This window comes from Paroedura picta, chromosome 6, assembly GCF_049243985.1.
Source record: "Paroedura picta isolate Pp20150507F chromosome 6, Ppicta_v3.0, whole genome shotgun sequence".
In the NCBI taxonomy this organism is placed as follows: domain Eukaryota; kingdom Metazoa; phylum Chordata; class Lepidosauria; order Squamata; family Gekkonidae; genus Paroedura; species Paroedura picta.
In genome coordinates this window covers 86,807,623-86,832,932 of record NC_135374.1, presented here as the reverse complement: position 1 = coordinate 86,832,932, position 25,310 = coordinate 86,807,623, and the positions used below count along the sequence as shown (strand labels likewise).

General features: G+C 43.7%; 1 protein-coding gene across 1 annotated transcript in view; it reads right to left on the bottom strand.

Annotated features, from left to right (window-relative positions):
* Positions 1-23,817, bottom strand: part of TMEM131 (transmembrane protein 131) — an 88,240-nt gene extending 64,423 nt beyond the window's left edge. Inside the window, exon 1 of the mRNA XM_077343452.1 lies at positions 23,475-23,817. Coding sequence (XP_077199567.1) covers positions 23,475-23,619 — 145 coding nt within the window. The 5' untranslated portion in view covers positions 23,620-23,817. The remainder of the gene's footprint in view (positions 1-23,474) is intronic.
* Between the last annotated feature and the right edge of the window lie 1,493 nt (positions 23,818-25,310).

Below are 25,310 nucleotides of genomic sequence, written 5' to 3'. Positions count from 1 at the left end.
CTAGCAGCTGGATAGCTTGTGGTAGTGAATCCTGTACGCGATGTGGTGTATTAACCCTTTTTTCCCCCAATCTGTTTCAATTTCTAAATTCTAGAATGCAAAACAGGAAAATATCTTGTTCCCATATTTTATAAACCTACCCCCAGTATAATAATAATTCCTTTTAAACTAACCATCCTGTGTTATCACATGAGCTGGAAGGCTTTCGGGAGCCTAGCACCTCATGCAAGTGATCGAGCATCCAACCTATCCATCATTCACATCCTTCTCCACTGAGCAGACTAGGTTTTGCAGGTTCCAGTTTGCAGCTATCACCGTCCATGGCAGAGATGCCACTCAGAAAATCCCTCCCTTTCTGGGCAGTAAAAAAGGTAAAGGTATCCCCGGTGCAAGCACCGAGTCATGTCTGACCCTTGGGGTGACGCCCTCTAGCCTTTTCATGGCAGACTCAATACAAGGTGGTTTGCCAGTGCCTTCCCCGGTCATTACCGTTTACCCCCCAGCAGCAAGCTGGGTACTCATTTTACCGACCTCGGAAGGATGGAAGGCTGAGTCAACCTTGAGCCAGCTACTGGGATTGAACTCCCAGCCTCATGGGCAGAGCTTTCAGCCTGCATGTCTGCTGCCTTATCACTCTGTGCCACAAGAGGCTCCAGAGAGGTTTAAAATGGAAGGTCTGTAGTTCTCAGGAAAAACCTTTACGAACAGTCAGATATGTCAAGACATCTGACTGCAAAGGAACTGATCCCAGGGAGCTCAGAAGAAGAAGAGTTGGTTCTTATATGCCACTTTTCTCTACCTGAAGGAGGCTCAAAGCGGCTTACAGTTGCCTTCCCTTTCCTCTCCCCACAACAGACACCCTGGGAGATAGGAGAGGTTGAGAGAGCCCTGATATCACTGCTCAGTCAGAACAGCTTTATCAGCACCATGGCGAGCCCAAGGTCACCCAGCTGTCTGCATGTGGGGGAGTGCAGAATCGAACCCGGCATGCCAGATTAGAAGTGCACATTCCTAACCACTACAACTGGCTCTTGCAGTAAAGATACTCTCACAGCAAAATGGCCGGAGGCAGGCAGCTGCAAGGCAATGTAGGCGAAATGATGGCATGCATGTAAAGAGAATGCAAATAAAACAAATACAAAAGCCTAACGTTTCTGTCTAGACCAGCGGCCCTCAAAATGGGCAGTAATGCCCCCTTAAGGTGATTACTGTTAAGAAATCCCTGAAACATTCTTCAGGCTTCAAGCAACTCCAGAAGTGGCGCAATCATGCAAACTATGGTTGGGAAGAACCTGGGGCCCCTCCACTTCCACTTTCCAGGCCCATCATTGGCCATTTGGGGGGGGGGGCAGATCAACATGATCATATATGGTCATATCATCCAATAAATGTCTGACACATTTTAAAAATATATTAAAAATTAATTAATTCCCACCTATTCAGGAAACCCTTCCAGTGATGTCAAGAAACCCCAGGGTTTCACAAAACCCTTGTTGAGGAAACCTGAACTAAGAGGTGTTAAGAGGCATGGGGACGGGGTGTGTGTGTGCTGGTGGCAGACCCTTCAACTGCATTGTTCACTTATTTATCATTGACCAGGCTACTACCCCATACTGGCATACAGTGCTCTAAGTTTTTGCTTCTACATATTGCTGAAATCTGGTGGAAACGATTGGAATATTTATTAATTATGCCATCAGACCGGTATACTGCATTTTGAGAAACTGTTATCTTGTGTTTTTGTCTCTGTCATCTTTCAAGCCTTTGTTGTGCAATCTCAAGAGACTATTTCTCTCAGCAACAATACCGTGCAAAGACGCATAGATGAAATGATTGAAAATGCAAAAGATATATTGTGCAGCATACTAAGGACAACAGAATTCGCTTTACAACTTGATAAGTCAATTTTACTGGGCAATGAATCTTTGCATCCCACTTGTATATGTGCTTTATAAAAGATGAAAGTAGCTCAATAGTTATTATTTGCATGGTAACTAAGAACAGATACTAAAGGGGAGTCAAAATAATTCATTTTATTGAACACTTTGTCAAAGACAAGGACATTCTGTTTACTAATAAACTTGCTTTTTCAACCGACAGCACACTATCAGTGAATGGCCACTATCACGGATGTGTTGATTACGTGGGGGGGAAAAAACAGTACCAAGCATCTTTACCATTCACTGTGTCATTCATCACAATATCTGGTTGCAAAAACCCTCAGTGATCTACCTGTACAAATTATGCTGTTATGATTGCAGTGAATAAAATTAAGCCCAAGCTGTCAGTGATCCATTGTTCCAGAAGCACTATGTGGAGAATTTTGGAAGATTTTGAAGGTTTGCTGCTTCATACTGAAATCTATTCGCTATCCAAAGGCAACTATTTGTGTAGCTTTTACACACTTTTTGACATAGTTGTGGAGATTTTTAAAGCCATGATTGCTTTGTTCAGTGACAAACTCAAAGAGATCAGGCATGATATTGTAGTCATTCCAACCTTACAGTGCCTGCTCATTGTAACCCTTGGAATGGCTGCAAGCCATTCTAGTGGTCTGTTTTGCTTCCCTTTATCTGAGATTCAGAAATGATGCCAATTTTTTGCTTTGAAATGTCTGCAAGTCAATTCAGTCATCCATTTCACTCCTTAAATTTGAAATGGGGGGAGGGGAGCAAAATGGACCACTTGCAGCCATTCCAGCCTTCCAATGGGCAGGCGCTATAAGGCCGGAATGCTTTCAAGCCATTTTAGCAGTCCATTTTACTTCCTTTAATTTGTAAGGGGGGAAAGCAATATGGACAGTCTAAATAGCTGCCAGCCATTTAAACCTAACAGCTGATGGGCAGACCTGATGGGCAGCTATTTCAGTGATCCATTTCACTTCTTGATTATAAGGGGGGGGGGAAGAGAATTGAACAGCTGACTGGTATAGGAGCTGCGAAGTGGCTCCTGATTGGCCCCTTCGAGTGTCCATCCAGGGCCAGCCGCCAATGGGGAGGCGCGCAAAGCGTGCCTCCCCTTTGGCTGCTTCGCCTGGCCGGGACTCACTGCAGTCTGCCAGACCGCGCCGACAGTCCTCCAGACGGCCTACTCCTCCTCTTGCTTCTCCCAGCTGCTGGAGCGGCCTCGCCGCGTCGTAGACGCGGTGAGGCTGCTTCAGTGGCCGGGAGAAGCCACAGCCATCGACCCCGGTGAGTTGGGGCCCACTCCACCTTCTCCGTTCGGCCTTCGGGGAGGGTGGGGGGGCGGAGCCGGCCTTCTCTCGCCCCCGCTGAGGTGATGCTCTCGCTGAGGTGATGCTGTTCCCGGGGCCGAGAGAAGACCGGCTCCTAGCGCCCATTTTATTGCGGAATAAAATGGGCTTTATTTCTAGTGACTAAATAAAAGACAGAAGAATTGACTTTTATTTCAGTAAGCTATACTGGTAGCTGAAACAGATCAGAAATTCCAGTAAAGTATTTGGGGGCGGGGAGGGGGGAGGGAGTTGGTAAATTGAATGCATGAACCTAATCAGAACTATTTGCAAAGCTTAATGAAACAAATTTGCAACTACAAGGAAATGAGGTTAATCTTATTACAGCCAAACCTGTCATCAATATGTTTATTTCAAAGTTAGCTCTATTCAAATGCAATATAGACAACTGTGAGCTATACCAATTTCCAAGTTTGTCTGAGGTAGAAGAGAAAGGTGGGTTAGAAGGTGATGATCTGCAGGTTTTGTGACCATTTGGATATGCTGCATGAAGGTATAGCTGAAAATCTTCTTTCCATGGACATTCCAGATTGGGTGATAAATCTATTTCCAGTTACCAGGGAAGTTCAGGTAGTTGAGTAAGAACTAACTGAGCTAAAAATGCACTGAGCTGAATCCAATGTTCAAAAAAAATTGTGTTAAGAGTTTTGATTACAGAAGAAAATTTCTGATTGCTATCCTGCATTATGGACAGTCATTAAGAGGCTCCCTATTACATTTCCAACATCATATTTTAGTGCGGTCATCCAATTTCTCTCCCAGCACACAAATTGACTGCAGATTATTAAATATGATGATAATTTAAGACTTCCACTAAGTGATTTTAAAACCTGACATTGGGAAACTGGCATTGCTTTGTGAAGGCCATCTACCACATTACGAATTTACTAAATAATTACTATCTGTGGTATCTAAGATTTTTGTTAAATGACTATCAGACTTTGAAAAGCAGATATCACTGGATCAGTTTAATCAATTTTGTTGTATTAAATTAAAACATATTAATTGGATTGTAAATAAGCATGCAATTAAATGTCGCTGTTTTGAATTATCTTCCTTAGTGAGTCATGCAAACCACTATTTTGACTAATATTTTATAGCGTAGGATGATTTTATGAAAACCAAGGGCACAGTGGCCAAAAACATTTGTGAACCACTGGTTTAGACATTTCCTAATCTAGGTTTATGTGAGCCTGCCAGTCCCTGCAACCACAAGCTTCATGAGTGGGCATATCACACAAGCAGCACCATGTTCCTCCCATGTAGACACAAGATGGAAATGCGCCCTAAACTCTTGCTTCTAAGTTTTATTAATTGTTATTACTACTTGCCCCTACAACTATTTTTTTATTACCTCTATTTGAATTTGTTATCCTGATAACCATTTCTGAACTGCTTTTTAAAGAGCAATGGTTTAACTTCTTTCTCACAGGATATATATCAAGTGCTGATTTAGCACCTCTGTCCTTGCCTAGTCTTTCTTCAATACATTTTTCACACACTTAGAGATGTTACTGCCTTCTGGGCTTGCTTCTTTAAATATTTCTAGAACAGGAAATAGAGCCTCTTGTGGCGCAGAGTGGTAAGGCAGCCGTCTGAAAGCTTTGCCCATGAGGCTGGGAGTTCAATCCCAGCAGCCGGCTCAAGGTTGACTCAGCCTTCCACCCTTCCGAGGTCGGTAAAATGAGTACCCAGCTTGCTGGGGGGTAAACGGTAATGACTGGGGAAGGCACTGGCAAACCACCCCGTATTGAGTCTGCCATGAAAACGCTAGAGGGCGTCACCCCAAGGGTCAGACATAACTTGGTGCTTGCACAGGGGATACCTTTACCTTTACCTTAGAACAGGAAATGCTTTCATGCCTTTAGCAAACAAAGAATTCACTCATCAAGGTAATTTTTTGTTATCAACCTGATCCTATTTTGCCAGTTTGTACCTTTTTCTTTTAAATGAAAGCATTTTCCTCACTTGAATAAGGCTATCATTTTTTTAAAACAAGGTCATATTGAAGTTTAAGGTTTCCTTCATATCGCTATTTAACTATGTTGGGCTAGCATCTTACTTGAATACTTCTGAACCTTTAAAAATTATTATGTGGTATAATTCTGTCTTAGCCTAATTTGCAATTTTAGATAACCACCAAGAGACTTGACCATTTTCAACCTGCCTTTCAATGTGCTGTAAGTAATATCCTCGTGTTCATAAACTTTCCTTTTCAGTAATTAAGGCCACTTTCACATGGAGGGTCTGCTCTGCATTCCATCCTCTCCCCCTACAGCAGGAGGTTTCTTTTGCGATTCCATGTGACTTTGTCCTGCTGTTACCCATTTTCTGAGTTTTCTCTGTCTTCGTTGCATTTTCCCCTCAAACCTGCTTGGGTGTTATCTGTCTTATCAAATCATGCTGAAAGTGGGTTTGTAAACAGCGTGAACAAGAAGGTGTAAATTTCCATATATCTCCCTGTCCATCTCTTGTGTAATTTCCTCTTTTGTTTCCCCTCGCGCCCATCATTCCCTCTGCTCCCCCTTTTTGCCAGCAGCAATAGGTATACTTCAATAGCAATATTACAGCAGTATACCTACCCCTTTGAAAGAAAAGTAGGCAGGGGGTGGTAGATGCAGGCACAAGTAGAAATGGAGGAAAAAAACAAATAATCTCTGTTGCCTCTACATTCACGGTGGCAGTGAGAACATAAAACCATTCCCATGTGGAAGCAACTGAGATATGACTTTCCCAGGCAGTTTTCCATTTACACACACATTGATTTGATAGTTCGGTGGTCACTGTTTCTAAGGTCTCTGGCCACACTTATTTTTTAAGCAAAACCTGGACATTGCAGTATTAAATTAAGGGTAAGCTCTTCTTATCAGCTCTATGTCCACTTGTTCTAATAGTCATACATTGTAAATAATTCATTGTCTCCCTGTCTTCATAAGAATTAGTTGAAATGGCTCATTATTACATTTAATCTTTCAGTTACCTCCCTTATTTCTTTCTTCATCTCAAAATCATTTGAGTTTTTGTTAAGGGACAACTAATAAGGGACAACATTTGTGCAACTAGTACTAATGGTATTTCTACTAAATTACTCTGCAGCTAAATATGTTACTTTTAAAATTTTAAATTACTACACACAATCCATACATAAAACAACTATTGCCAGCAACTCTGTCCTTCGTTTACATGTATACTTTGCATTTTATATTCAGGGAAAACTTCATGTCCACTGATTTATCACTGTTCCAATATTTTTACTGGAAGTTCCCTTTTAGCACCAGCATTTAACCAACTCCCTTATCTTGCTAGTAATAGATGGCTCCATAGACATCACTATTACACCTCTCTTTGATGGCTGTATTGTGGGCGTACAGTCACTATTAAACTCTGTCCTGTCTTCCGTTTAAGTGAAAAACATTAATCAATGTATTTATAATTAGATTTATTAACTGCCCTATCTTGTGAGACTCATAAGGATAGAATATATAAAATTAGTACATATAGATTAAAAATAAATACATTGTTATAATATTAAATTCAAATTCTATCATGGGAGAGAAGGAAAGGCCTCATAAAGATGGTTAATCAAGTTGGTTGGTGCGTTTTGACAGGGAGGCTAGAGATCAGGGTTCTTTGGGGGCTTCAGCCATAGGCCTGTCAGAATAGCTCTGTCTTACAAGCCATGAAAAATTGTTTGAGATCACACAGGGCTCTAATCTCAGTTAGCAGAGCATTCCACCAACTGGGCAAGGACAGGTTGTCTATGCCAGCAAACACTGGCAGGGGCTCATGGGAATTGTAGTCCATGGACATCTGGTGGATCACAAGTTGACTACCCCTGGTCTATGGGACATTCATGCAGCTGCATTCTGGATCAGTTGAAGTTTCCTGAGCAGTCTCAAGTGCAGCCCTATGTAGAGTGAGTTACAGTAATTTGGCCTGGAGGTAATCATTGAATGGATCACAGTGGCTAGGTCAGATGCTGACAGAAAAGGACACTAATTGTTAGAGCTGGTGGAGGTAACAAAATACCTGGCCAGTGACATTTCTGACTTGGGCCTCCATAGATGCATTCACCGTCACACGCAGGCTCTTGATGGTCTCAGAAATTCTTAACTGGATTCCATCAAGAGCTGGGCTATCTGGGGCATGCCGACTCAGCCAAAGGATCTCAGCTGGATTTAAGTTCAGTTGACACCACCTGAGTCAGCCTGCCAGGCTTCTAGACATCTGGACAGTTAGTCATCCATTGACACATACAGCTATGTGTCATCAACTTATTGATGGCAACCCAGCCAGAACCCCAAGATTAACTGGGCAAGGAGACATATATAGATGTTCAATAACACTGGGAAGAGTATTGCTCCCTGAGGAATCCCACATATTAGGGCATGCTTCTGGGAGGTTCTCTCATATTGTCAGCTTCTATCCTTGACCTTGGAGGAAAGATTGCAGCCACTTAAGAGTAATTCCTTGAACACCCACATCAGCTAGACATTGGGCAAGAAGTCCATGATCTATTGTGTTTAATGCTGCTGTTAGTTCTAACAATTCATGGTGTACTCATGAATAAGCTCTAACTATATACCTAATTCTAACTATATACCTGGAGGTACTCCACGTCAGGGATAGGCACACCACAATCTAGTTGAGAGCAATTCTCCTAAAGCCATTGGTTCAGATGCCACAAAAACTCTTCATTATCTATGGCTCCACAACTTTTGACATCGTTCAAGATCAGTGTAGCTTTCTTCTCTTGCTTAATCAGAATTTAGGAAAGATTTCAATATTGTAAGGATGGTCCCCCATTCCTATGGCAACTTGCCTCACTGGCAAGTCTGCAAATGATCTTCTGTAGTTCAGATATATATTTTAAAAATGCCACTTGCTGTTAAAAAGATGCAAGCAATTATTACTTTACTTTTCTGCCTTTGACCTCATCATCTCTGAAATGGTAATATTAACTGGCTGCCTGTGAAGATATCTGTACCGCATTTGTAGAGTTTGATGTTTGAATTCCAGATCCATAGTAATCCAGATGTGAATTTATACTAGCACAGGCAGATATTTTTACGTATGGCAGCCATACATGACTCACCAATTGTGACTAACTCCACCCCAAGAAAGGAGCCTTTTGAAACTGACTCCAGCTGGTAGATGCTGACACTCAGGTCTAAATAAAGTATATCTTTCAATGCTGAATTTTATCCAGCCGTGCTTTAGAGTGATGAGTTACTACCCCTTTGGGTTTTTGTCTTGTTTTGTTTTTTAAAATACAACAGTGATAATACTTCATAATCCTAGGATACCCAGTCAGGAATCTGGCCTACTTTGGGTCATTTAAATTTAGCATTTAGCCTACAAGTAAGAACTAAACTTTAATGTAAAATCTGATACTGAGCTATTCAGCACCTTTAAAACTCAAGGTATTCAGCCCACATCACTTGGCCATTTGAACACAGCACCTTCTATATTTTAGGTTTTACAATGTGTCTTTTAAAATTACGTTTGCAGCCCATTAGACTTGCTCTGAATTTTATTACATTCTGAAAGACCCAAATCCTACCATTAGAGACTTACCTCCATCTACTATTAATTTAAGGTTCAACTGCTTCTTAAATGCTACATAATGGGAAGCAGCCATAATTAAGTCTGGTTCCAGTCTAGCATCTGGTAAAGTACACAATGCCCCATGAAGGGTCATGCTCTTTCAGTAATCAATGTTTTAAAAATTACAACTGGACTCTTAATAAGTTTTCTAAATAGGTTACCCTTGGTTTGGCTTACAAACAGAAAAGATGTTTCATGGTAAGTAAAACAGCACTTAGCTGGGGTCAAATTCTCACGTTATCTTATTAGTACAGAGGCTGCAGCTTTCTGCTCAAAAGGCAAGAGAATAATGGGAAGTTCACGAAGGGAAGAGCCATTCCTTGTCTTCAAAAGCTAATCTGAACAGCAGTCTTAAAGTGCCACCTAGATTTGCAGTTTGAAATCTGAATTTCAGTGAGATATTAACTTTGCCTTAACCCTGTTTGTCAGTTTTGAACGTGGTGTTCACTGTAGCAAATCAAATACATGACTGTAGGACATAACAGGGAGAAAAAGCAAAATGTCATGCAACTAATAGTTGGTTCAAGTTGGAAATGCCAGAAATGCCAGTCCATTTGGTTCAAGCAGAGAACCTATAAATCAGGGATAGTCAAACCTGTGGTCCTCCAGATGTCCATGGACTACAATTCCCATTTGCTGGCAGGGGCTCATGGGAATTGTAGTCCATAGACATCTGGAGGACCACAGGTTGACTACCCCTGCTGTAAATCACTGATCTAGACTGAACAGTAAACAGCTTAGCAGTTGCTTGCTTATGGCTAAACAACCTGTGAACATCTCTCAGCCAAAGACCACTGATTGTGGTTCTTCTTTCCATGCTGTTTCTAGGATAGCCCACCTCCCCAGTCTTGCTGCCCCTAAAGGCACTTCTGGAACTTTGAAGAAGCACTGCAAACACCACAAACACAAAATGGCTACTTGGGGAGGGAGAGAATCACACAAACACTGGGAGGTTCTAAGAAAGCAGCTATTTTCAAATAGGTCTCCTTCACAGGTCCAGAACTGCTGCCTCATGCTTGAATGACATAGTAGAGGAAAATCAGCCATAGCGCTTTGCTTTAGGTACGTCTTACACTGAGGAAGCATCAGGTGAGTACCAGAATAAGCATTGGAGATATAACGTAAGCGGAAATTGCTCCTACCTCTGCTAACCAGCACAATGGCTTGCTGCAATCCAGTTAGTCTTTACATTAGTTTTATATACATGGAAGATGCAGAATATTGTACATGCACTTTTAGGTTGCTGTGTCTTCACAATTAACTTTCTTCTTATCCCTTGCTTCTCAGGTGGGTGAATCAGTTTTATCAAATGTCTTCACAATATAAACTGTGAAGAGCAAGCAAAAAATTCTTTTTACTCTCCAAATTGACCCAAGAAATCCATTAACACACAATAGGAGGATTAGTGGGGACCTGGGACTAGTCAGACGCTTCATTATTTTCTTTAATCGAAGACAGATAAAACATGCCAGTAAAAGTCTGCAGGCAGCAAGTTCAAACAAGCTAAGAGTAACTGGCTGAAATGTTAAAAGGAACAGAGCAGGCTAAGTTAGGACTGGCTCCCTGATGCCAGGCAAGTTAATTCTGACTCAGGACAATATACACAAGTAACAATTTAGTGATTCATTTTGAAAATAGAAAAATGTACAAAAGTTCCCCACACATTTAGTGAGCCACAGTTGCAAAACAGAGATGAAGAAATTGTCCTTTTTATATCAGTTTTCTCTCTATGGGACTATAAGTGTTACCCTGTGCAGATACAAGAATCATATTGAAACTGCTGGGATCAGAACACAACATTTATTCTGAGGCCAGATGCACACTGGCTATACCATGAGCATGGGGAGATCAAACCCCACCCCACCGTTATACAATCCAATACCAGACTCCATTAATATCATCAACTTTAGCACTCTCCGTCAAAAATTAGGGTTTAAAAAAAAATCCCACAAATGGGCTTTTTAGAGCACGAGTGTTCTGATATGTGAAAAATGTTAAATTCTCAGATAACATCATATCCAAATTTGAAGTAGGAAAGAAGGAGTGAGACAAAGTCCCTCTGCTGCAAAGACCGGGGGGGGGGGAGGAGGTATGGGGTGTAAATAATTTCCACCGGTTCCTCCTTCCAATTACAGCTTCATACTCTGCCTCTCCTCCCCATTTGGAAGGATATTCTTCAGGGAAACATAGGAAATGTGCAGAGCTCACAAATATTTGGGTCCAACCCAACATTTAAGCACCATAGTTTTATAAGTTCTCATAGCACTTAGCAGAATGAAACTGATTACTTAAATCAGGGGTAGTCAAACTGCGGCCCTCCAGATGTCCATGGACTACAATTCCCATGATCCCCTGCAAGTGTTCGCTGGAGGGCCGCAGTTTGACTACCCCTAACTTAAATTATCTCAATGTTAACACTTCCACCAGTTTTTCCTCCTGCTATCTTTGTCAACAAGAAATTAGGCCTTACCAAGGCACCAGGAGGGGAAAAGAAGAATTAAATCAAAACTTAGTGTGCCACTTCTCAGTCCCCATCCCACAGTCCACTTTCTGCTATACTGCTATCACCTGGAAGCAAGGCATTAATTAGGGTCATGCCAGAGAGCTAGAATGGCTCAGGCATACAATACCTGCTCTTCTACAGAATGAGAGCTTTTTCAGTGTTAAAGAACCAACAATGTGCTTGGCGGAAAGACAATGTGCGCAGAAGTGTCACATGTGGTGCAAACATGGGGAAAGCATTATGATTTGTGAGGATGCCTTTTAGAACATGTGCCTGCTGAGTCACACTCCTGCTCCTCGCTATCCCTCCCCCACCCCCAAGGGAAGCAGAAATTAAAATACAGCACAGCAAAATGGAAAGTGCAGCTGTAATCATTGCAGTGCTGCGCAGGAGGGCGGGGGTGGGGAGAAGACACACACCAGAAGAAATTTAAATGATTCAGAATGAAAAGAAGTTTCATTTGGATTAATTACCTTCCTGAGATTTACAAGCAATGGGTGTTTTGCTGAGAGTGTGATTAGCACCTGAATGTCCATGCTAGCACCAGCTAGCTACCAGGATGTCAAGAGATATCCCGTGTGGAGCTCTGTATGTCTCTGTTGACTTCGCACCTCCCGAGTAAGATACCAATTCTTCTTTGCCCCATTTTGATTATTTACTCTTCTTGACTCATCACTTCAGTGCTGCTATGCTATTAAGTCCACTTTGCTGTGTGGGTGATCCTGGTCGTTTGCTGCTTTCTCTATTATATTTAGAAAAGCCATCTCAAGAATCACAAGGCTGCATGAAGATTTTTATTAATGTTGCAGAAGAATGCTACAAAGGTACACAAAAGTCAGTACACCTTCCCCTTCAGAACATGTGAGGGCCTGCCTATTCTGACTCAGTGACTGCCTGAACACTCTGTCTGCAACCGAGGGACACAATGATAAAATGTGTTTTGCCTTTCAACTGCCATGTAGGACAGCAGCAATGAATGACAAGGTGCAAGCCAAAGCGTAAGGAAAGGTGGTGCACAATACCATCTATAATAAGAGCTCCTTCCCGCCTCCCCTTCCCATCCCTGTCAACCTGATCAGATTTGGATCCAGATGTGGATTCAGCTTCAACAGTCTCCCTCCTTCAATCCACCACCATAGCCAGACCCAAAGTTATCACCCAGACTCCAGGTTCTACATTTGATAGAAGAGGTGGACAGTATAACCCACTCTGTAAATGTTCTTCATTCAGGTTCACAGTCTCAGCCAATGACTTCACCCTACGGAGCAAGATAAGGATCTCTGAAACACTGTATTCCACAGGTAATTGGTATTCCACAGGTACATAATTGGAGACTATTTATCACAACTAACTACAAGGAACAAACAGATCTTCAAGAGGAAATCTATGAGGTTTCACAGTTTTAACAGCTTACTTCTGATCAGCCATGCCAAAGGAAGCTAGAAGATTCAATTCAAGAGAGTAATAATACGCCAAAGGGAAGACTAACCAAGCCAACACACTCTACACGCAGACTGGCAGGAATTCATAAAGCAGACAGCACCCAGGACTTGTGCAATTACAGATTTAAATCTGCCCTCAATGCCATTCTAAGTGGGAATGTTTACAGCCTTGGACAAGAACAAACTCTGATCTTGTAAAATGCCTTTCAACTACCAGGTAGGACAGTCCCCAAGTTATCTGGTCAAGCAGAATGCCCTACACCAGGGGTAGTCAACCTGTGGTCCTTCAGATGTTCACGGACTACAATTCCCATGAGCCCCTGCCAACAAATCTTGGCAGGGGCTCATGGGAATTGTAGTCCATGAACATCTGGAGGACCACAGGTTGACTACCCCTGCCCTACACTACTGATACTTGCTTTGAGTACCTGCAGCTCTATTAATACAATTCCTAACTTCTGCCCTGTGTTACAGGAAAGCAAACTTTTGATTTGGAGATGGTTCATACACTGAACAAGCCATTACTGGGGAGATTGGGAAATGGAGAGCAGGTACATATGGGAATGGCAAGAAGGGGCCTGCCCCCTTTCCTGATGGAGGGCTACTTGGGTAAGGTTGAGGCTGACTCTTTGCTTGTCTTTGTCTGAACAGTCCTATTGGGGCCAGTCAGGCAAGGATGAACTGAGCAGTGGATCCAGGCACCAACACTGGCCACACTTGCCTTCCATCCAGCAGCTGGGCCTGCCTGCCACAGAGCCCAGCAGCAGTAGGCCCAGGAAAAGTGAGGCCAGGTACTGTGCCATTGGCATCTGCAGCCTTATAAACCTGGTCACCTCCCCATCAGCCTTCTTATGCCCCTCCCTGCCTGATGAATGAAGTGGGCCCAGACTGAGGGTGGCAAGACCAGGTCCTGTACCACTGGGCCTATCTCTGCTGCTAGCCTCATAAGCCTGCTCAGCCTCTCTCAAAGCAACATTCCTGGGGGTGGCCACTGTACCACTGGCCTATGCCTGGCAGCAGAGCTCATGCCCACATTCTCATCTCCTGATCACCCCAGCAGCAGCATCTTCCCCAGCCTGCTCCCCTCTGCCCCCAATGGTGGGACCCACAACTCCCTATCAGCTCAGCAGCTGTCCTCCCAAGCCTGTTACCTCTTGGGCCAGGTGGGTAGGCTTAGGGAAGCAAACCTTCCAGGCCACTGGCCAACCACCATTTGTTCTGGGGATGAAAATACCATAACCCTAATTAATGCCTTGCTTGCGTGTGATAGCAATGTAGCAGAAAATGGACTGCAGGATGGAGGTTGAGAAGTGGCACGCTAATTTTTGATTGGCAATACTCTTGCAGGGGGAAGACTCAGCACCATGAAGATTATGCATTAAATTGTAGGAATTTAGGAGATCTTGTGTTCAAAGTTAGGTCAACAAAGGCAGCTGAGGGACAGTCACATACCTAAATGACAGCTAGGTAATTAAATAATTTAATTTTAATATTACTATATATTTTTAAATGTATATATAATATATAGTAACATTACTATCTATATATTTATAAGCTATTAATATTATTGCATATGTGTGGTTGGTGGGTTAGGGAGTAAGGCATACTTACTCTGATTTAAGTTAAGTGACTCTGATTTAGAAGCATTGCAAAATTTCTGCACCTGCAATATGGCTTTGATTTGCATTTTTAAAGAGTAAACTTTTTTGTCCATTTCCACACCAGAATCTGTTTTTTTCGAGAGCAAACCCAAACTGCTCTCTCACCTGCCCTACAGCAAAGTAATTCCCAGAAAACTGGATTTCAACTTTTCAAACGGGGTGTAACGGGGTCTAATTCAGGGCTGTCCAATGTGGAAATGCCTGCAATTGGATTCCCCCCCCCTGTGCCCACAATTTTGAGCCGTTTCAGCAGACCCCTTTCTTCCTTGCCATCCCCCCGCTCCTCCCGAGGAAAATGTGCCCTACTGCCCCCCCTCTTCCATCTGTTGCGCATCTGGGGAGCATAATTCAGAGACCACCCAAAACAAGTGATGCCTGCTTGCACCTTTCTTTTAATTGCGTCCCTTCATTTCAGCATTCTGTGCCCTTGACTGCCTCAGGTGCTGCATTATAACGTGAAAGACTGCTTTTAAAAATATTAGAAAGTGGTGGGGACCTTCCACGTGACGGTTGCTGTTGGGGGCAACGACAGGGCACACCCAAGAAGCCAAGCTGCAATCAGCGAGGGTCCTGAGGCAAAGGTGGGCGCCACTTGCCTGCACTGCTGCCTCCAGCCTCTGCTCAGCAAGGACAGCCATGGCATGGAAGAAGGCCTATGGCAAGGCTGGCAGAGGGAGCAGAGGAGGTGGCTGAACCAACTGACCTGTCACCCTCCTCCCAGCATGCACAGGTCCTTGGCATCTCCGCCGTGCTTCTGGCTGGCAGTCGCGGCCAAAAAGCACCCATGAGGCAGCCACAAGAGGCAGGCCAAGGGCACCCAGTAGATGAGCGATTGGGATGTGAGTGTCCTGCATAGTGCAGGAGATTGGACTAGATGACCCATGAGGTCCCAACTCTATTATTCTATGATTCTACCTGCCTCCTGGAACATGATGCTACCTCAAGAAGTCAAGTCCATGAGAAGCTCTCCAGTCTGCCACCAAGGCTCACATGTACAACGCACCTGCCCAGAGGCTTGGGGCAGCGAAGGGCAGGTGCATTGTGCACATGAACCTCAGCAGTGGACTGGAGAGGACAGTTCTAAACACTGTTTGCTGAGTACAATGAACAACACACTAAGCTACAATAGTATTACTGAGCACAAAGGACAGGTCCTTGCTGCTGAAGGTCTAAGGATTCATCCACATACTCATTGGGATGGTTTTTGTATATCAGCTTCAACACCCATCCTTCCCGAAGGGCCACCAAAACTGCTATTTAAAGCAAACATGATAAAAAACATGTTTTAAAACCATTAAAAGTAACTCCCTCTCTAAACACATGCAAATCAAAACAAAAAACTATAATTAAAACACAGGCTAGGAAGGAGGGAGCACTGAAGTGTTTCCAAATAATAAAAGAGGGCTTCACTCACTAGGTGAAGACAACAACAGAAGGCAACAGATGAAGCACCCGGCAGTGAGAGTTCCAGAGTTTTAGTGCCATGACTGAAAAGGCCCTCTTCCGAATTTCCACCCACCTAATCTCAGCAGGTGGGGGCCCCTGAAACATGTTTGGGCCCCTGAAGCAGGTTCTTACACGTAGGCAGTCCTTTCAGGATATTAGAGACCAAATCTCTAGATCAGGGATAGTCAACCTGTGGTCTTCCAGATGTCCATGCCAGCTTTTGCTGGCATGGGCTCATGGGAATTGTAGTTCATGAACATGGGAATTGCAGTCCATGAACAGGTTGACTACCCCTGCTCTAGATGACCTCACCCGACAACCCAGACCAAATCTCTGGATGACCTCACCCAGTAGTTTCATGTAGACTTTATAGAGCAGAGGGGACAAGATGGAATCTTGCAGAGCCCATAGGTAAAAGGCCAATGGGCTGAACAGCAGTCCACCAGCTCCACCTTTGGAAACCACCTTCCAAGTAGGACCGGAACCATTTTAAATGGTGCCTGTCAATCCCAGGCCAGATAAATGGCACAGATAGATGGCCCAGAAAGATAGCACAATCAATGGTATCAAAGGCCACTGAGAGGTCTAGATGAATCAACACAGTCAAATTCCCTCTATCTCCCAGCACAAGTCACCCACCAGTACGATAATTAGGCCTAACTGTGGATTGGAAGGAATCTAAACAATTTGCCTTATCTGGGAAAGCTTGGAGTTACCCAGCCACAATTTGTAATATGAGAACACACAATTAAGCATAATAAGAATTTATGGCAAGAACTCTGATCAATTAAGAAAAATTACTCTATAAATATTGTAAGCAGATATTAAGAATTCTTTTGGGAGACCAAAGATCCCATAGTAGACATTCCAAAGAAGAAAACAAATCCCTTTGTGGGCTTTTATATGCCTCCAAATCCTAATGTCATTGGAAATAATTTATCTTGGGCAATGGAGAACTCAGGGTAGCTTTTGTACAAATTACTTGTAGTATCTCCTAGTTTGTATTATTAATCAGCCTATATCTGACAATTCGAAACACCCTGTTGAAGTAAAGTCTCATTGCTGTGGTTTCAACACATTTTAAAGGGAAAATAGTACTGGAGAACAAGAAAAGGGAAGTAACAGCAATGACCTTGGCTTATTTCCTAATCCTAGACACCATGTCACCATAATGCCCTTGAAACTGCTCCAAAAACTTCAACTGATCCAGAATGCAGCTGCTCAGGTCCTTACTGGGACCAATAGAGAGCACACATTCAACCTCTCAGCTGCACTGGCTCCACACTGACAATTGGATCAGGTTCAAGGTTTTGGCATTAACTTTTAAAGTCCTAAATGGTCTGGGGCCATCATATCTGCAGGACCATCTCTTCCACTATGCCTCCCAAAGAAGGCTAAGATCTAGTGATCGGAATTTGCTCAGGATTCCTGGCCCCAAAGAACTTAGATTGGCTTCAACCAGGGCCAGGACCTTTTCAGCCCTGGCAGAATGCTCTGTGTAATGAGACCAGGTCCTTGCACGACACTGATCAGTTCTGCAGGTCCGGTAAGATGGAGCTGTTCCACCAGGCTTATGGTTGGGGGCTAGAATTAACACCATTCTGGCCTCCCTGTCTAAAAATCCACTCACTAATCAGATTCTCCAAGAACTTTATATGCTCTCCTTAGTTACTAGAACTCCCTCTGAGGAGTTCAAGGCATGTTGGTTTTAAACACTTTAAACTTAAAAATGTAAGTAATATAAATTGGATTGCATATGTATCTTACGGTCTAATTTAACGGTATACTGCATTTTGATTGTATTGAATCTTGTTGTGATCCATCCTGAGCTGCTAGCGAAGGGTGGAATACAACTGAAAAATTAAAACAGCCATCAATATTACAATGGCCTTGCGTGATCTCAGAATACTGTGCTCAGTTCTCGTTGCCGGATCTCAGTAAGCATACTGAAGAGCTGAAAAGGTACGGAAGGTAACCAAGATGGTTAGAGGGTTACAGCACCTTTCCTTTGAGAAAAGGCAAATGATCTAGCATTTTTCAGTCTAGAAAAAGGAAGCTAAGAAGAGACATAAGAGAAGCTTATAATATTATGGATGGAGAGAGTGGATAGTGGGAGCTTCTTCTCTGTCTCCCATAAAGCTGGAATACCCAAAGTAGTGGTTGGAAAACAGGTAAAGAACAGACAAAAGTAAATACTTCATCAATCAACTAGCAGTTAAACTGTGAAATCCATTGTTAGTGGATGCAGAGATGTCCCTAAATATAGACAGCTTTAAGGGAAGGTTGGACAGATCCATGGAGGAGGTCATCCCCCCTGGGTTCAGTCTGAAACAGGCTCCTTGGCAGCTTTTCTGAGGAGTTTAAATGTGCGAAGTGAATCTAATCATGTTCCCACAGCACCTTGTTTAGTTCAGTCCTAGTCAGTTAAATCTGCTTATGTTAAGAATGAACATCTCAGTGGCTTACATCCAGTTGCATATTCCAAAAGATGGAAAAAATTCCACCACAAATATGACTTTTTGCTTAACTCGCAGCAGCCCAAAACACATTTCCCTCAGCACTCTACCTACCTTAAACAGAGATGATCCTTCAATAAACATTCCACTATAAATGTAGATCATATGACAATACTTCTGTCCACCATGTTTGGCAGATCTTTAAACATAAATATTCAGGACACATGTGTGAGGAAGAGCATAAAGCCATACATAAGGACCTGACAACTATGTCTTAGTTGTGCATGAAAAAGGAAAGCGCTTATCTATAGATATAGTATTCTGACCTGCGAAAGTATAAAGACATTTCAGGAAGAAATTGTCACTCATTTTCAATGTGCCTGTATTTCATAACATATTTAACAAATCAGTTAATTTTCTGTGTAAGAGGTCTGAGATTAATATTTGACACACTGGAAGCTTTATTCGTTTTCATATATTATTGTTTCTACTGCCCTCTGCTGCCACTACAAGGTTTATTTCAATAGCTGCTAAAAAAACAGCATTGGAAATTTGCCAGCCAACTCGGACTGACACCTCAATAGTACATACAGGCAACTACACAGGAGCTTGCTAGAAGTCTTCATTAAGAAACATGGTACTCCACGGAAAAGCAGGTGACAATGCTGCATACTAAAAGAATTACTCCATAAATGGTTGGCAGGCTCTTTGGGGGATCTTTCAATGAGTTAATATATTTTTCAGGAAACATCTAACCTTGGGTACCTGGGCCACCTTGAAAACTAGGGTAGGGACAGTTCAGATATACTTTCCACAGAATATTTCTGGGAGTTCAAAGATTCCAGTATGAATGCTACACTTAATCACTTCACACAAAATTAAATTGTAAGTTACTAACTGGTCCATATCTCTTTCCAATGCTGCTTTTATGGTCGAACCTATATCTTCTCACTGAGTACCTCAGAGCAGGGGTAGTCAACCTGTGGTCCTCCAGATGTCAATGGACTACAATTTCCCATGGGAATTGTAGTCCATGAACATCTGGAGGACCACAGGCTGACTACCCCTGCCTTAGAACAAGTTTAGTCACAGGTTTCAAATAGCATGGGGAGAAAGGTAAAGAGCAATGACAATAGGCTAGAGAAATAAATAGTTCTCAGCTACACTGCACCTTTGTTTCTTGGCAGTGGCTATTCCAGGGTATAACTCCCTTATATAGAATCCGGGAACAGACAGGGAGGCAGGTTACTAATTATAAACCACTGCAGTTTTTCAAAGTTAATTTCCTCCCTTCTTTTGTGAAGATACAGCAGGAGTTGTACAGTGCAGCAAGGTTTAGCACACGTTGTGGGAAGTACATATTTGCAGGAAGTGTCACTGAAGTTACTGCATTTATAACATAATTCTTGCAGCACTAATGAATTAGTTTCATAGGAACCACAACAAACTGTTCCAAGAAGCAAAGCCTTGCAAATAGGGGGTGCAAGGGCTGTCTTATCACCCACCCCATTTCAGACTACTAGTTGCTTGACCTTCTCCATTATGAACAAGAGGTGCAGTTGTTGAGCCTCCCATATTTCCCTGGCTGGTCTTATTTTCTTGTGTGTAGAAAACAGAAAGTGTTGCATTCACTCAGCTTGAAGGACAGGGGTGGGGCAGGAGAAGAGAAAGCACTATGGTTACTGGTGGGAGTGCCATGAGTAAACAGGCTGGAGGAAGAGGGGTAAGGCAGGCTTGTGTACTTGCCACTTGGCAGCTTGCCTGGGGGCAAATGCTGTTCCCTGCAGACAGCCAGGCAAGTGGCAAACTGCCAGTCTGAAATACGAATAGGCATTTACACTGCCAACCCAGCAAAACTTTTAGCTAACAAGGCACTGCACACTGAGAACGCCTGTGGACACTTGCCTCTCAAAATCCACAGGGCTCTACAGGTCAACGTTTATACACACGTTGAGCTGAGATGGAGAGAGTCCCTGTAACAATGAAAGAAACCAAATCACGATATAGTTTGAAAGTGACAATTAAGGAAGCAGACAAGAGTGAGAAGGCTACGATCAGGGCGCTCTGAAGAGTTTTAGAATCTCCAATACCGAAGAATGTTTTCAGAATATCAGGAGCTTCTAAACGTTCTAGTTTCATCACAAATTTGTCTGAGTAGATGACAGCACATGGCCAGTCTGCAGTCCCTGAACACATGAGAGTCTCACAGTGTTTGATGCAGGGTTTAGCACGAGGCCTAGACTCTTGTTTCAACTTGCTTGCTTGCTTGCAGGTAGAAAGTTTAAAAAATTAAACATTACATTACTTAAGTATAATTATCACCTAATATTTGAGCCAACGACAGTCATGTTCTGGTTGGCATTCTAAAACAAGAAAATTGACATACGCAGTACATTTTAGCTACTTTTGAAACCGGATAGGCCAAACATTAAGTCTGAGCATTATGCAGGGTAAAGGACTTTGACCAGGTCCAGTCGACAGCAGAATGAGTTCAATTAAACCACTACTGAGGTGCAAGCTTTCGTTTTGATATCTTTATGAATAAGCAACCACTCTAAGAAAAAGTCCATCCTTCTCAGATAATATCAAATTAACCTGATCTCTGGATCAGATCGTGGGCTACTTCTCCACACAGCAAGAAACCCAGATTATCAGTTTCTTGTTCCCCCTTCTCCCATATGTGCACATTTATGCTTCAAAACAGCTGATACTGGAATTCTACCCATTTCCTAGAAGCCCATTCTTGAAACAACATTTAACCCTCAAAATCCTATCATGCTTGGTAGCTCCTACATAAACACTGACAGCAGCCGCCATCATTCAAGCATCAGACTGAAAGGGGCAAACTGCCAAGACATGAGTACAAGAGGAGGCTGTTAGAAAATAAGATGGCAACACACAAGCGTTTGTTGGAGTAGATTCCACCACCCAACCACCATCTCCTTCACAGTAGTCAAAAAGGGAGAGGCAAGACTAGAGGAGACGCAGCGGTCGGAAGGTCAAATACGCTTGTAGGGCAAGTCTCCAGTGAAGCCATGTGCTGCTATAGGTCAGAAGTTCAAAAACTAAAGAGCAAGCCTGTGTACATGTGCAGAGAACCTAAGATCTTTTGTCTGAAGCATGGACCCAGTTTTAGAGAGAAAGACTCTGGGAAGGCAGTAAGTAGATAATCACAAGCGTAAGCTGTGTACATACATTCTCTATTTTTAAAGAAAAGACTTCACCACATCAAGTACATAGAATAATCACATCCCTTACTCATTACAGAAAGCCAAACAATTTCAATCAATAGCGTTGAGAATTGTTACAGAATGAGTGCAGAATTCATCTTTGTAAGACATATAAGTTGACCAATGACACTGTGAGTCTTTAGTGCTGACCTTGCAAGCTTCAGGCTAAAACGTGAAGGCACATTTTTATAGGATGAAGCAGCAAGATTATGACACAAGCAGTGTCTGGAGACACAAGCCATTGAAGGGTTAATACCAATTCACCACCAGCACTATGAGCTGCACCAACTGGGAAACAAAAAATGTCACCATATTGTGACTTCTTAAATTTCACTGGTCAATGCAGAATGGTCCAAGACAGAAATCTAAACTAAAATCAAGAGGATGGTTTTTCAGAAAACCTACTGCTATCATAAAATGATGCTTTAAGTGCCTAGTATTAAAATTGCCTTATAATGGTACTAATACTACTATAAGTGAGAGACTAGATAGCAATTAATTCCATATACTCCTCCTGCTTAATATTCCTCCAGTACCCAAAATTCCTGACTTAAAGCACTTCTCTGCTGCCTTTTACGGTGCCGCTATCATTCACCCAAAGACAATCACTAACATTTGGTTTGCCTTGGAGCTGCTTCAAAAGAACAGTCAAGGCCCAAAAGTAGTTCCTAAAATTATTTTTGATAGGCTTCTCAATTTATTTCAATAGCCAGCAGCAGCCCATTAAAAACCCATAAAATACAAGATTTCTAAAGTCAAGAGGAGTATCCATGGCTTGTATATTTCCATGTATAAATTTCCCACTATTTCCTAAAACACTTCTTGTTCAAAGTATGCAGATATCATCCGCAATTTTTAAAAAGCACTGTAGATTTATTTTAGTATGTTCTTATGTCCAGAAGCATAACAAAACTTTCCAAAAAGAAAGCAATGGGGTTACGCAGCTAGAGCACATATAGTCTGTAAGTGGCATAAGACAAGTATGTGACAGAAGAAGTATTTAAACAAGAAAGTCAGATTTGGTCCTGGCCATGGATGGTACAGCGGCTGCTCCTGAATTTGGGGATGGGGTGGGTGGGCTGGTGGGAGACTAGTTAAGGGTCCCACTTCTGTCTCTAGCATGTCGTTGTTTTATGAAAACAAAGTGGTTAAAAACAGCACCTCTACCTCACTAGCAAATGCATTTGGGATGAGCAACAGCCAAAGTAACAGCACTTCAGTAGTTACTTCCGTGGCCAGCCATGGAGGGGGGGCGGGTGGAAGAAAAGGAAACAGAGCCAGGCCCAGAGATGACAGGTCCCGAGCCGGGCGGAGCAGGGTCGGCCAGTGAGTTGGCAGCCCGGCGGGGAGGGGACAAGGCGAAGCCAGAGCGGCGATGAAGAGCGACCAGGGGCAGAAAAAGAAAGACGGGCGGATGGGCTGCAGTTACCCGAGGGAACTTCGAGAGAGAACCCCGAAAAGGCAGGAGGAAGGCAGCCGGGGAGGCCGCAGAGTCCCGGCACAGACCGGGGAGGGAGCCCGGAACTTCGCCCAGAAGCGCAGGGAGCAAAAGCGGCGCGTCTCGGGTGGCCCAGACAAGCCCCCAGGGGCACGGAGCGAGGGAAGGGACTCAGCCCCCCACTCAAAGAGGGAGAGAGGAAAGCGGCTCTGCTACATTAGCCAGGCAAGAAGCGAGGAGGGAGGCTGGAGGGAAGGACCCGCGTCCACCCCCCTGCGCTGGGCATTTAAACGCCCGCGGGAACGAGGGCAGATGCGGGGGGGGCGGCAGAGCAGAGTCTCCATCGGGGCTCGGGGGGGGGGGGCTGAGCAGAGCTGGCCGGGGGGTGCCCGGGGCTCCACACCGCCCCCTCCCCTCCCCTCCCCTCCCCTGCCTTACCTTCTTTCTCGGCCCGGGCCACATTCAGGACCAGCGTGATCAGCAGCCGCAGCGCCGCTCCGAGCCAGGCACCGTCCGCCTCGGCCAGGGGCGCCCCGGAGAACCGGGGAGCCGCCTCCCGCTTCAGCGCCGCCGTTGCCGCCATCGCGCCGCCGCGACTGCCTCAGAGAGCCGAGAGGGTTCCGTGTCCGCCTGCCAGGGCCCTGCTCGGCCCGAAGGGTGCGCGAAGCGGTTCTCCGGCCGCGCCGCGTCTCTCCTCCGCTCCCTCCCTCCCTCCTTCCTTCCTTCCTGCGGGCGCGTGCTGGCTTCAGCCGAGGCGGGAGAGAGAGCGCTTGGCGCGCGCACATCACACACACACGCCCGCCCGCCCTCGCGCACAAAACACGGGGGGGGGGGGAGGGACGGCCAGCGATGCGTCGTCTCCTCCTCCTTCTTCCTCCCCTTCCCTGCCAAGATAGACAGCGAGTGGAAACATCGCCATCTTTTGTAAGGGCAAAGAGGAGCTATGTTTCTAAGGAGTCTCTCTTGCTATTGGCTGAAGCGTCCCCAGTTCGATAACCTCGTTTTCCCTCTGCGGTCATAGAAACCCAGCTCTTTTCAGAAGATTTACCAGTGCTGGACAGCGAGGTACTTTTTCATCGTATTGGCCAGCCCCCCCCCCTTCTTTTTTAAGATGACGACGCTCTAGGCCACTATGTCAACAGGCTCTTTGACCGCTCTATCTCTCGAACTCTTTTCCCGTGGAGGGAGGAGACAGGCAGGGCTTTGCCTCCAACCAGGAAAAGGCTGTTTTTTGTTTGTTTGGTGGCAGATTCTTTCTTGCTTGATGGCTGGTTGACTGTATTGGAAAGCTGGAGTAAAATTAATTCCAGCAGCTCTGCTCATATCCCTTAGATCTGCTTTTGTAATATTTGCACAGATCACGACCCTCTTTCCAACTTCCCGTGACAGATAGAGGACTACACCAGGACCGCAATCCTAGTTTTCAGTGAGACCTTGTCTGGATTATGTAGTTGTGTCCGTCGCTGCAACTGAGCATTAAATACGTACCTTACAGTGTACAACGTAGCGTGTTTACTCAGAACCTCCCGTTGTGTTCAATGGGATTTGCACCCTGTCAAGAGCAGCAGCATCAACAGCTGGAATGCCAAGCAATACAAAAAAATGCACAATTGTTTTAGGATCTGTTTCACACTACCCTACTTTAAGACCAAAGGCAACTCATCATTCTCCATGTTCACCCATAGTTTTTTTTTTAATTATTATTATTTTAGGGTTTTTGTATTGTTTAAAATAGTAGGTTGTGAAATAGCTGCCTGGTCAAGGAGGAAAATGCCCCGATCTTTTAATAAGTGGAAATGGGCAGTCAAAGCTTGGCATGAAGTTAAATAACATCTGATAATTGACTGCAGATCAAGGGGCTAGTTTAAAAGCTGACAATCCTTGTTATCAAAACAAAGCATCAGAGTAATGAATCCATTGTTCTGAAGAGACTATTCTCCATTCCAAAACTTGCAACAAAATGTGCCCTGCATTTGTAATCTGTAATTGTTTTATATGCAAAAATGTTAAACATTAAAGACTTGTTCTCATACCTCTTCAGTAACATCAGTGTGTGTTAATGTATTTTGATTATGGGCAAGTTTTGCCCCCAGTCTGTAGACTACTAGCAAGCTGTAGCAAAACATGTCACACGTTTATGGAGAAGATTAATTTTCTCATACAAGAAATGCTAATTTGTTTTGCTTCAGAACAATTTAATTTAGGTCAACATTTTAAGGTTGCCTTTCTACCTAGAGTCCACAAGACAGCAAACATTTAAAAAAACATTTAAAC